Below are 13,323 nucleotides of genomic sequence, written 5' to 3'. Positions count from 1 at the left end.
TCATCTTAGTTATTACGTTATATTGCATAAATAAAAAAAAGTTACTACTTTATGAAAAATAGTCCTCTATCAATTATCAAATATATTTGGGTTGAGTAAACGAGGAGGGTAATGTAATGTTTTTCGTGTTTGATCAGTTCTGTTCATTAATGATTAGAGTTAGTGATTGGATTATAACGTGAAACACAAGCATCATTATTCATAAATAATATTCAAACTAGGAGAAGTATCGTAGCAGTCTGGGTGGTGTAGTTGGTTATCACGCTAGTCTCACACACTAGAGGTCCCCGGTTCGAACCCGGGCTCAGACAGACATTCTTTTTACTTACAAAAAGTAGAAAGTATGGCCATTTTGTTAAATATGAATGTGAAAGAAAAAATAAATTATTATAACACCTACATTGAAATATTTCGGTTTATTAATGACATCCACTTATAATTATAGTTAGTGCAGAAGAAGTCTTGAAATAAAAACAAAATAATTCTCTCAAAATATTTAGATTATTAAAATGAGTTTTATCCTATTTAATAAAGACTTTTTTGGAAAAAAAAATTTGTTAAATACATGAAAAGTAAATTTAACTTATAAAAAAGTTTTTTTTCTTAATGAGAATCAAACATGGATGCTAAAAAGATTTACAAGTTACAACACTCACACTTTACTCAATTAACTAAACTAAACTCATTAATATTATCAATTATAAAACTTGACATTATTTATGAACTTGTCATTATTTATGAAGATATATTAAAATCTTTAAACCAAATATAGGAAACAAGGTAGAGGATGAAAAAAAATCACATATACAAACATAAATATTTGATATTGATTCATCTTAAATTTAATACAACATTCAATCATTATATCTAATAAAAAAATTTATTAATAAATAATTTAGACTCAAATCGAGTATTATTTGACTTGATTTAAAATAAATATTTGAATATATTTTTATAGTAGACTTTTGAACGTGTGTAATTATAAATTATGAGAATGTTACTTTTATGTAAGAATAAAAATGTTCGATCTTAACATTTAAATTAAAATAAATGACTTACATTATAAAAAATGTACAAATAAAGTTATAACACAATTATCATCAAGTAAGTTTATTGGAGTAAGTGAACTCATCTTATATATATATAATTTGTTTGGATACAAGTTAAAAGTGTTTTTGAAAGCTTTTTTTTAATAAAAATAAATAGCATTTTCTAGCAGAGAAACTCTCAAAAGTATTTTTAAACTTGTATGCAAATAAACTCATAGACACACATAATTTGTTAACTTATACCCGCTTTTTTTTAGTTAAAATAAATTAACAATACATACTTCGACGCATTTAAAAAAAATTATAGTTATCACTTACACTCACATACTTTTTTAGTTAGAGTAAGACGTCAAAATATAATTATTAAGAAGTTTGCTTGTATAAAACTGTACCATGCATTTATTTCCTCAATATTAGTAAGATATAGTTTTATAAATAAATAAAAAATGCTCTTTTGGGTCTGAAAAGCTCCGTTATTTTACAAGTTTTAATAATTTCGTCATATTAATCATCTAAAAAGATCATCATATTAAGAAATATATTATAAACATGTTCATCTCTTTGGATCTAACTTTGCTCATTACTTTTATAATTTTTTTGGTGAATGAACTTGCATCATTACTTGTAAGTCTATAACCTGTGTAATTCACTTAAAAGGGTCAAGGCCCATACTAGTTTTAGTTTCAAATAATGAAAAGTAGGCCCCAAAAGTATAAACTTAAGGATAAAAGGCCCAACTATGGGGCCTATTAAAGAAAAAGCTACCAACAAAGAAGTTATCGTCTGTTCTTAAATAAGTTTATGTTAAGGTACACAAGTTTAATCATGACTCATTGTAAGTGTAAAAAAAAAATGAATTACATTATGTCATTATCACCCAACATGCATAAATATTTTGTTCAATATTTTTAGTCTTACTAAATAATAAGTCTATATATATTCATAACAAAATTTCAATAATAATAACAAAATTTAAATTTAAAATTTTGTGTATACTCTTTTGATCTTAATCATTAGACCTATCTTATTATATTAATAATATAATATCCTTTTATTGAATACGGGTGTAATCTTTTTAAATGAATTCCTATGATTTAAAATCAAATTGGATATGATTGTCCTTTGAGATAAATTTGGATGCAATCATTTCAATTTTCTCCTCTGAAGCCCTACATAATCTAGATCTCCGTTTGCTTCATGATTCATTGTGGTTGTGGTATGTGATAAGCAGTGACACGTATTTGACAAACATAGCTGAGTTGTAAGGCAGTAATAATGAAAAGGATGATTGTATGAATGATGTGAGTTGTAATAATGTTTGAGAATCTGATTTAACAATCCACTGAGTGAAGCAAATATCATCTGCGTTTTGAAGGCTACAATTCTTTGCCACCCAAAGATCATGTCCCCTTATGCTCCTATCTTCGCACTGTAATTGCGCTTTTCCATTCATTTCCAACTATGTAACATTACATTAGTACGAGGCTCTCATTAATGGACCAGCTTTTGAAAATGACATGAAAAGGAATAGGGATAATTTAAAAAAAAAAATGGAGGAACTGGGAATTAATAAGTCAAGATCTTCAAAACAAAACATTTTAAGAAGACTTGTTTTTATTTTTTTTTATCAGTAAAAAAACTTGATGAAAGAAAATTCACAAATAGAACATTTAGACACTAAATATGGTACATTGATATGTCAATTATTTATTGATGCTTATTTTTAAAAATGTTCTAACATTTTGTCAGACAGAAAACATAAACAAAGTGGGTAATGTCTAATTGTAATTACACCTATGCTTCGGATACCATAGACATAGAGGAGGAAATATGAGGTGGGCAAACGTTTCAAATGAAGAAATTAGAGTCATCAGAAGCAGTGCAAGAATTTTTTTCTCGTAGGATATGTTAGAAGGAAACATTGGGGATCTAATTTGTTGAATCAGAGCCACATACTGGTGAATATTTCTATGCTATTATATGTTCATATTCATTCATTTCTCATGGTGAATACTTTGAAGAAAATGTAAAACCACTAGTTATTTTTTTTTTGGTAACGTAAAAAAAATACTAGTTATTAATAAGCCCTTGATACATTAATATTCAATGATTTTGATTTAAATAGGTAAAAATACAAATAACTTTAATTGAATAAAAAACAGTAATTTAAAAATATAAAATAATGACTCAATTTTATATTATGAAAAATTAATGGTTGATAAATCATATTTCCAAAAAAAAAAAAGACACTAAATGCAAATATATATAATTTAATTATCATAATATTCTTATGAGTTGAACAAGAATTATCTTTTATATAAAACATATGATCTAACAAGATTTAACTCAAATCAATTTAATTTCATTGATAATAATATTACAATTACAATTTAAACAAATAACCAATCCTTTTTAGAATATCTTTAATTATCAAAAATCATTAACACAAATAATTTGACATATATATTCTTTAATCAAAGTCAAGAATCATATTTGATATCTATGTTAAATATAAAATCATAACTAAAATTACTATACTCCTATTGATAACAATATGATAAAAAATATAAAAAAAGTTATTTACATTGTGCATGTTTGTATTAATCTGTCACTTATTTAATAAGTTTCTTCAATTTTCAACAACTTTTATCTTTTTTTCTCTTGGTCAACAATATCTTGCCATCTGGTGAACCACACCAAACCCGTGGATCTCTGCTCTGCTCTCCGTGTTTCTGACAAAAAGAAAAGGTAACCTTTTCAACTTTTGATTGATTGGCCGTTCTTGCCCATAACATCCACAACATACGCCATATAGGAAATTTATTAGGCATTTTCAATGAATAATTCCTTTTTAAAAAAAAAGTTATTCCATTTTAAGGGAGATAAATTATACTCACATTTTAATGTTCAACAAAATTTTATTCGATATCCTTTCATTTTAGACCCTACACAAACTTTAATTTTTATGGCAACCTAACATCCTAAATCATGTTCATTAATACAGAGGTCCCATGATTTCTTATACAATTATATTGATAGCCCGAAATCAAAATAATGTCATAAATGGAATGAGCATTAAGTACATTTTTATTCAGCTTCAGGTGATGCAACTTGCATGTATAATTTACCCCCATTAAATATGATAAATATGAACAATTACACTAGTAACTGATACATATATGCAACTTACACTTGAAAGACAATTAGCATTAAAAAGGGGACACTGGATGGTTGAGAGTGGAAGGTGGGAGGAAAAAAATTGAAGAAATACAAAAGGCCTACTAACTGGCTTGAAGAAATATAAAAAAATAAAGAAAAAGTGGGATAATTCACTGGATAGTATAGTACTCCCCAAGTCTTGAAGTTGATATAGGCAAATACAAGCTTGTGGAGGATTAACAATGCAGTAGAAATATCAAAAATTTCAGCTCCCGTTTCTTTCTTCTCAATCTCATACGAGATCATCCAGCAACAGAAACAGTTACATTATACCTGTGAAAGGGAAACTGCTTTGAAGAAAAGCCAATTAGAGGGTACTACAAGGAAAGCTTGATACGTTTCTCTTCCCTCTCCTCATCACTTATTAGGGAGTACGGCTTTTCTCTCTCTGCCATGCACCTTTTGTATGGCACAAACCCTTTTCCATAGGTTTTAGGTCTCACCCTTAGCTCAGATATAGATGATGTTACACTAAGTGGAGTGTGACCAAGAAGGTCCAATTGTCCATCCCTTTTGCTAAAGCAATGCACAACACTTTTAGCTTGATCATCTGATTTTTCATTGTTGTCTCCGTCATTAAATGAACTACTAGTGTTGGAATCAGTCCAAGACCCTTCCTTTTGAACTTCTTTAAGTTCATACTCTCCAAGATTGGAATATAGATGCTTCCCTTTTGGCTCCTTGTGCAGTGACATGAATGGTGCATTGTGGGGAAGAGTCCACCTAGGAGGAACAATACTTGCAGGACCTTGTGCAATATTTGAACATCCATTCTGAAGTTGCACAAGATACATTGCAGCCGTAGGTATTGGTTTGCATGGCTCCGGTGTTAGAGAAGAAGGTTTACATGGATCTGTTACCAAAAGAGTGGTCCCAAAAAGTTTGAGAGTACGACCAGATGATTCTTCTGCTGCATCGTCTTTGGTAGAATCGCGTTCTTTGTGAAAAAGCTCCAATTTCTGAATATTAAAATCAAGAGTTTAATTTTTATACATTTTCGAGTAAAGGTTTTTGAACTATCAACTAGTTAGAAGTCTTGAAACATCGTCGATAGTAACTTTAGTATGTTTATGATTGAATGACAGTGTTCGGTGTATTTTTTTAAAAAAATTTAAGAATCAAACATAAGAACATAAATCAGTTATCTTTTCTTAAAACTATTCTCATGATGATATGAAAATGAAATAGATTGGGATTTAAGAAGTACCACAAGAGGTTGGTCATCATGAGCTGAACTTGGTGGAGACCCTTCTTCCTCAAATGATGTTTTGGGGTCAGCCAGTGGAAAATTGTTTAAGGGGTCACCACTAGTGGATGAGACTGGTGACAAACTTCTAGTAGGGGTATCTGAATCAGAGGAACCAAGGGTTTCTGAAACAATTGCAGATAACACTGACTTGGGAGAATTGTTTTCTTGACCAAAATCTGATGACTTGAGAGAATTAGACCTCAGAGGGTGTTCGGAGTTGGAAATTTCTTTCTTTGGAATCTCAACTAGTTTACGAGGATAAGGATGAATTGGCTTCCGCTTAGGTCGTGGAGGTGGAATTTCAATTGATTCCTCCAAGGCTGTGCTGTTCCCACTAGACTCTCGAACAACCTGCATTAAGTTAAAACAAAGGAATTAGATTGAATTTAAGATGAACCCTTCAACTTCACCCCAAGGAAATTTGCACTTTTGCATATCTTAAGTTCATCTCATCACAACTTTAACTTAAGGCATGGCTCATGATATATTTAAAATATGTTAGATGATGTGTATTGGAATAGCAATAAACCTTAGAAAAAAACTTCTGAGCATGACTTCGAATCTGAACAGCAGTCTTTGTGCCAACATGTTCTGTGGTGAAAATAAAAGGATCCAAAAACTTAGACCATACTTATTGATTCACTAGTTTATATATATTCTTCTGCTACAATCTCTATGGCATACTTTGCGAAAGATATGAAAATTCTAAATTAATTATACCTTCAATCCGTCGCCAGGCCCGGCCATATAGCTTTAAGGCTTCAAGGAACTTCTTATGTTCTTCATCTGTCCACCTCTCTCTCTGCTTTGTGATAGTATATGGTTTTCTTACCTGTTGATGCAGATATAAAATTGATTAAAAGTTTAAAACAAAGGTGACACTGTCACAGATGTGAAAATCAAATTTAAAATTCTACAAACACATAAGAATCTAGAGAGGAGAACCTTCAAGGCATAGTCATTTCCACAAGAAAATTGATCATGTAGTGAAATATCAGCAACAGAATGCACACCAGAATTCAAAGATATTCCATCTCCAACTGGAAGACCACCCCGTGATCTAGTAAATGCATTTTGGCCCTGCATCCAGTCCAAATAGCAAATAAATAAGAATCAAGAATAAAACAAAAATTTTCTTGCAATAGAAATTTCAAGTAGAATTAAATGAAAATCACAACCAAAGAGTATTCATCCACCAAAGAATCATTCATCTCTTGGTAAATATCAACCAACAATCAAGATTTCTTCATTAAATGACCCTGAAGTTTTTATTCTTTAGTGAACAGAAAAATTGCGCCATTGATGAAGATTATAAGATCTCACGTAGGCAAAGTGTTCTTACTTCTTAGCAAACTATTAACTAAACCAGAAACATTTTTCAACAGTTACTTTTCCAAAATTTATAAAAAATTATTACCCCGTTTATAAAACTAAAATCTGCATATTTGAAAAAGGTAAACAAATCATAACTCATAAAGTTTTTCATTATTGTATTTAGCTTTTTTTTTTTTTTTTTATCTTTAAAACAGAACCAAACATATACTACCAAAACGGATGACTTTTAGCTGGCAAATCCAGAACAAACCACAAAACATACAAGTACAATAAAAAAACCAGATTGCTCACAAAAATTCCTTATAGCATATATGAAAGAAAAAACAAAGAAACTCATGGTTACTTACTTGTATCGCCATGTGGTGAATACCAATATCTTCTCCTCCGAGGTTGTCTCAAAGAACACCAACACAGTAAAACTTATCTTTCTTTGTACACAACTTCCTCAACAGTACATAACAAAAACAACCAAATCACAAAACTCCACACTTGCCCTTCTCCCGCTACTATTAAATTCTGTACAGAAACACTGTCTCGTCTCTTGTCTTTTTCCAACACTACTCTTTGAGCTCAGACTTCAAAGAAACGCTTTTGAGATCCCGTGATCATTCAAACTGATCCACTGCATGAATTTGCAAGCTCTTGCCACGATGATCACCCCATAAGCGTTTCCAAATCTCAAGTTGTAGAGAGAGAGAGAGAGAGAGAGAGAAAAAAAAAAAAAGTTGAAGGCTTTTGAGTCGAGGTTATAGAACAAGGAGAAGAAGAAGAATGGGGTGAAGGAGTTGAGAAGATAGATATAAAAGCCAAGTGGGAAAGTGAGAAAAAATAAAAGGAGCAACGAGAGAGTGCCACGTCGGATGTTGAATTTTGTTTCGAAGTAGGAAAAGAAGTTTTCTTTTTCATTTTTATTTTTCGCCTCCTCGAAATCTCGAGAACTCGATGCAATCTTGTGGCTCACGTCGAAAGAGGTCCTCCACACGTGGCGTTCCGCTGTCGCGTCTGTTTCTCGCTTTTCTGTTTTTTCTTCTTTTTCTTTTTTACTTATTTATTTTTTTAATTTTGTTTCGCTTTCTAATTGGGTGGGCGAAAACTAATACAGAGCGCGTTGTGGATAATTTCAGACACAGTGATACTCGCGAGTGCCATTGCTACAGTGCTACTCGCACTCTCACTGGTTCCACGCCTCTTTATCATTATTAATGCGTGGCTATTATTTTTTTTTTTTTAGGTTCGTTCCTGGAGTATCCACCGCCGACAGCAGTGACTAATCTCCTCGCTACGTTGGAGGCACCTCAAAGGGTAGGATAGCTGGCCCCAAAATTTAACGCGGCTGCATACACAAGGCAGGATTCGAACCCTGACCTTGCTTAAGCGTGGATCAACCCCTACCGCTGACACGCTTGGGGTTTGCGTGGCTATTATTTTCCCACCTCCATACAGATAAATGATAATTCTGCCTTTCTATAAATATTATAATCAGTGCTTTTATTTTTTTGGTATATACTATTACTAACTAATAACTATATATATTCTATAGTTTTTTATACACTTATTTAATTGTAAATTAGCGTATGTGATAAATAAACACGGGTAGTATTTCCCCTCGGTAACAGCCCAACAGATTTTGACCTACCGTATAGTTATAGACTATAGTGCACCTTACATTGAATACACGAGTGTTGTATTTTAAACAACATTCTCTGTTTGACTAGATAAAAACGGTGCGTTTCTCATCTCAAATTAGCACTCAATGGGTCGTGTTTGAAACTTTATTTCTACATGTGCAGCATTTGACTAATTTACGCGGAATAAAGAGTTTTATGTGAAGTTAATGTACACAACCTGATTGGTCAATACATTGTTGTTTCATACGAAAATAAATGAGAGATGTCAAATTTAACCATAACATATTAATTTATTAAATTAATAAGTTAAATGAGGGGCGGTGTATTATTTTTAATTTGACTTGAAAAATTAAAATACACTACTGGTTTTAAAAAATATTTATCAACAAAAAAAAAAACCTGGCTCCAAGTCTCCAACCAACTAAAGTGAAGGATCTGAACAAATAAAGTGATAGGTGTCAGCCACAGTGAGCGAGTAGAAATGAGACCACGTAGCGTTACAACACGAGTATACAAGTGGGCAATATTCAAGTAAAATAAATAAATAACATGAAAATGATATTTGATTATTTATTAAAAAATTAAAAATTAAAACAAAATATTTTATATGGTGTACGTAGTATGCATTAAATTTATAGTAGAGGTTGTGTGTATTATTTTTTTTTCTTGTTATTTATGAACAAAAATAAATAATAATAATAATAATAATAATAATAATTAATGAATGAGTGTAGGAGTGTAGGTGTGGAATGAAAAGAAGAGGATATTTGTGAGAGAGAAAAAAGGGTTAAATATCTGAAAAATTAGGGAAGGTGAGAGAGAGAGGAGAGGAAAGGACGAAAGGTTGGGCAAGAGTTGTGGATGAAAAAGAGCGAGGATGAGGCATAGAGGCTGTCGCTTTCACCTTTGCGCTTTTCGCCACGTCAGCGCCACTTGCCGCCCCACTAAAAGAACCCCGCCACGTGTACACCCAAGAGAGAGATAGAGATCATTCCACACCACTCGTTTTTTCCCTCCATTATTGCATTTTTCTTTTTTGCAAATCCTCCGAATTTTCCAGCCACAACATTTTGTTCCCCTTCGCATCCATCACTTGACAGGCGCAAACCTGATGTTACCTTACATTAACAAAAATTACTACCTTTCTTTTTCTTTATTCACGTCAACAATTTCCCAATTAATTTTCAAACAAAAAATAAAATACAAGATATTTGTCAATTATTGTTTTGGTTGTTGCTATGCAGTATGTGGATGTTTAAAGAGGATTTAAAAATGTTGAGAAAGAGATAATGATGCAAAAGTGAAAAAGTTAATAGAGACATTGGATGAGTTTAATGGAGAATTGGACAGAGGCAGCAGGTGTGGGATTGTAGCAGAACGTGGAAGGTTGCAGTCTTGATTGAAAATGGATGTGTGGGGGACCAGTGTGTCTGGCCAGATATTCAGTTTCCGGGTCTAACCTTGGATGTTGGATCCACTGTTTGGTGGGGAGACAACACAAACTATATGTACCTGCATGCTTTAGCTACCTCTTCATTTCATGCCTGTCGCCTCCATTATTCAAACTACGTTTATCTTGGATTTTCTTTTCACAACCTTTGCATATGTTCCTGATTACTACACATATGTTGAGATAAGATATTATTTATTTTGGACATAAGTATTTAAATTTTGAATAATATTAAATTTATTTATATTCCAACAATATATAATTAATTAACATATACACATGTTATATTAGTAGATACACCTATTATGTTAGACAAGGACGTACCCCTTATTGGAAATTGGAAAAAAAAAAAAAAAAATTGAAACAATAGTCCACGAGAGTATCCTTTTTTTTATATATTTATTAATTTCTTTATCAAGACGTGAGTTTATATTTTACTATTAATTACATTGGTTACTTATATTTAGTTAGTCATATTTTAAGTGATTTAATTAAGTTTGATGGGTTCATAAAGGACGACGATGTGTTCAATGAAGACTTGAGAAGATTTATTTAGAAATCAAGAGGCTTTTTAGTTGAGAAAGTACCGGGAGAACAACTCTTTTCTTTGTGCTTTACAATAAGTGCATAATTGGACTTTAATTTAGAGAGTTCAATAGTATTTCTATTTTGGAAGTAATTATACATCTTCATTTGTTGATTAGAATTAACAACTATACATTAGAATTTGCCCCAACAAAAAAAAATACCGTTGCAACAATTATCCAAATAGTCAAATACAGTGAACAGCCCGATTATGGATGAAGTTATTAGTAATTTATTTTTTACTTAAAATATTTATGTAAAAAATTAAGTAGTTTATAATTTATGGAAAAAGTAGCCTTGGAAAAGTTAAAGAATTTAAACGGAGCCCTTTTAATAGTATCTTATCTCGAGTGTCATCGGTTATTGTTTGTATGCATTTTGTTGTATTTTATTTTATTTAGTTGTGGATTTCAAAACTTTTATTCTATATTCATTTTGTTGAAATTCTTGATCTCTATATGTAATAAAGATTTTTCAATAATTGGATTCTCAAGGCACCATAATGTCATATTCTCACAATAGGATATTCATCTTTTTAAAACAACACCTTTCTTCTAATTCTAAGTCAATTAACACAACACAACACGATAAAATGCTTCAAGCACTCACAACACAACTACTTTCAACATTATTCTTCATACAACTATATACAATTCAATTTTCATTCTTAATCAACTTATAACTTAAACATCATTATACATTATCCCAAATCATTGCATAATGAATTAGAGTCATATAACAACATAGATCATGTGAATAATTCAATCTACTAATCACATGTTTAACACTTAGTTAGATAAATAAGTTTTCATTCAACAACACATACTCAATATCATTTAGGTAGAGAGCTTTTGACTCACTCATGCCCGACTCTAATTTGCCTACGTTTGGCTTGGATGAGATAGAGAATCCCTATGTTAATCACGCTTAGCGTAACTAAACCTATGTCTGACCTCATTTAAACAAAGTCTCTACTTGACTTATATCCAACACCATTCAACATGCACCTGACGCTATCTAGGCAGAGAGCCACTACCTTAATCACGCCTTATGTCACTCAATCAAGGTCTGTATCACCAAGTCAGAGAAATCTTGAGGCAACCACGTTGGTGTCCATCAACCCATGTTGTCCAACGTGACTAAGTCAAAGAGTCATTCTCTAACTCACACCCAATGTTACCAATCTCGTGCACGACATTAGCAAGTCAGACAACCTCTAACCTGCATCATGCCTAGAGCTGTGAAGTTGTGTTTGACATGATAATGATTTATGCATTTGACAAAATCATGCTTTTGGCTCTTGTTACGTAAAATCCAATCCAAAACAACATGCAATACAAGAAAGCATAATTATACATCATAAGCAACTCATATATACCACAAATTTCAACATGCAACCAATATTTATTCATATACATCACATTCTTCTCATTTCACCAATCAATTTACAACATCACAACCACAATTAATGAAATAAGGTAGTACACAACTCATACATTCATCAAGAATCAAAGTTATAAGCTCTCCTTATCTCCGATCTCTTAAAATAAAGGAAGAAGGGGAAGAATGAGACTCTTTGAAAAATTTTGCACTACCACTCTATGGTCTCTGATTCTCAACTCCAGAGGCTTTGAATCTCTACATAGGTACTCAACTATCTCAAAGAAGGATCTTAGAACACTTTAGTCGACTAAGAAAAAGAAGGAAGAGATTCCAGTAACAAAGCTCCTTTCTTTAATTTTCTTAAGAAATGAACTTATAAAGTTTATGTATTAACGAAAATCTCATATACATTTTCCTCAATTTGGTCAACTTTGACCTTGACTAAAAACAACTCATAATTAACCATACTTGTAAGAATTCCTTAATTCTTAGAATTTTACAACTATTAAACAACTAATCACAATCATTTTAAATCAATAAAATTAGCATACACAAATAATATTCACAATGTTACATAAACTTTTTTTCAATTCTTTTTTATTAGCAAATATATTTTTTGAGAGAAAAAAATCATATACGTTATATATAATCACATTAAGTGTTTAAATATCTATAATATTTTTTAATGTAATTTAATATTATTGAATTTTACCTACATTAATTTTTTATTTTAAAATATTATTGAATAATATACAATGAATTCATAATTTAAATTTTTAATTGATACTATATATTGTTTACAAATCACCAATAAAATAACAATTTGATTAGTTAAGTAATTTTTTATATTTTAAAAATTAAAGTTTCAGTATTTTCTCTTCAATGTTTTTATTACTATTAAAATAATGTTACATAATATTTTATTTTATAAATATACTTTTTCATTGATAATTAATTTTATATAAATTTTATATTTTAAGAAAATACCAAATAACTTATAGCTCAAATAGAATTAATTAACAAACAACTTACACTTTAGTTTAAGTTCTTATTTATAGCTTTAATTTAAACGTTATTTTTAAGTGAAAAAAATTGGATCAAACATACCTTAATTAAGTTTTATGTATCGATAAAATAATTAATAATTATTTTTATACCGACAACTAATTACAAGCAATCAAAATCACTAGAATTAGCCTAGTAGTTGGGGGGAAGAAGTTTGGGTACTTAGAAACATGGGGCTTAGGTTCAATCATCATTGTGACCATATTTGTAATTTTTCCTATCTTTAAAAAAAAATTTAATTACATGCAATCTATTGTTAGTATGAAATTTTAAATATTGATTATAAAATTCAACAAAGTTACAAGGTATGAATTGTTCACAAACTTTAGGGTTAGTTTTTCTTAAGTTTTGATATTTTGC

At 30.7% G+C, this 13,323-nt stretch overlaps 1 protein-coding gene and 1 non-coding gene across 2 annotated transcripts; one reads left to right on the top strand and one right to left on the bottom strand.

Annotated features, from left to right (window-relative positions):
• The first annotated feature begins 237 nt into the window (after positions 1 to 237).
• TRNAV-CAC (transfer RNA valine (anticodon CAC)) lies at positions 238 to 311 on the top strand. The gene has a single exon. It is a non-coding gene; the product is annotated as a tRNA-Val (tRNA).
• A 3,807-nt stretch (positions 312 to 4,118) lies between these two features.
• Positions 4,119 to 7,634, bottom strand: LOC109814188 (protein REVEILLE 1). The gene is made up of 6 exons (XM_020378561.3): positions 7,200 to 7,634; positions 6,463 to 6,597; positions 6,238 to 6,349; positions 6,047 to 6,108; positions 5,476 to 5,868; positions 4,119 to 5,227 (listed from the first exon to the last, which is right to left on the bottom strand). Exons 1-6 carry the CDS (start codon positions 7,209 to 7,211, stop codon positions 4,586 to 4,588), a joined length of 1,356 nt encoding a protein of 451 aa, XP_020234150.1. The 5' UTR covers positions 7,212 to 7,634; the 3' UTR covers positions 4,119 to 4,585.
• Between the last annotated feature and the right edge of the window lie 5,689 nt (positions 7,635 to 13,323).

This window comes from Cajanus cajan, chromosome 9, assembly GCF_000230855.2.
Source record: "Cajanus cajan strain Asha chromosome 9, NIPB_CcT2T_4, whole genome shotgun sequence".
NCBI classification, from domain to species: Eukaryota; Viridiplantae; Streptophyta; class Magnoliopsida; order Fabales; family Fabaceae; genus Cajanus; species Cajanus cajan.
The sequence above is the reverse complement of the archived record's forward strand: the minus strand, read 5'-3'. Positions and strand labels throughout refer to the sequence as shown.

What these genes read in the sequence shown, in the direction of transcription:
- LOC109814188 (XM_020378561.3), bottom strand. An exon ending in GAAATGACTATGCCTTGAAG is followed by an intron (nt 6,350 to 6,462) that starts GTTCTCCTCTCT and finishes CTGCATCAACAG; the next exon opens with GTAAGAAAACCATATACTAT. An exon ending in CTCAGAAGTTTTTTTCTAAG is followed by an intron (nt 5,869 to 6,046) that starts GTTTATTGCTAT and finishes AACTTAATGCAG; the next exon opens with GTTGTTCGAGAGTCTAGTGG.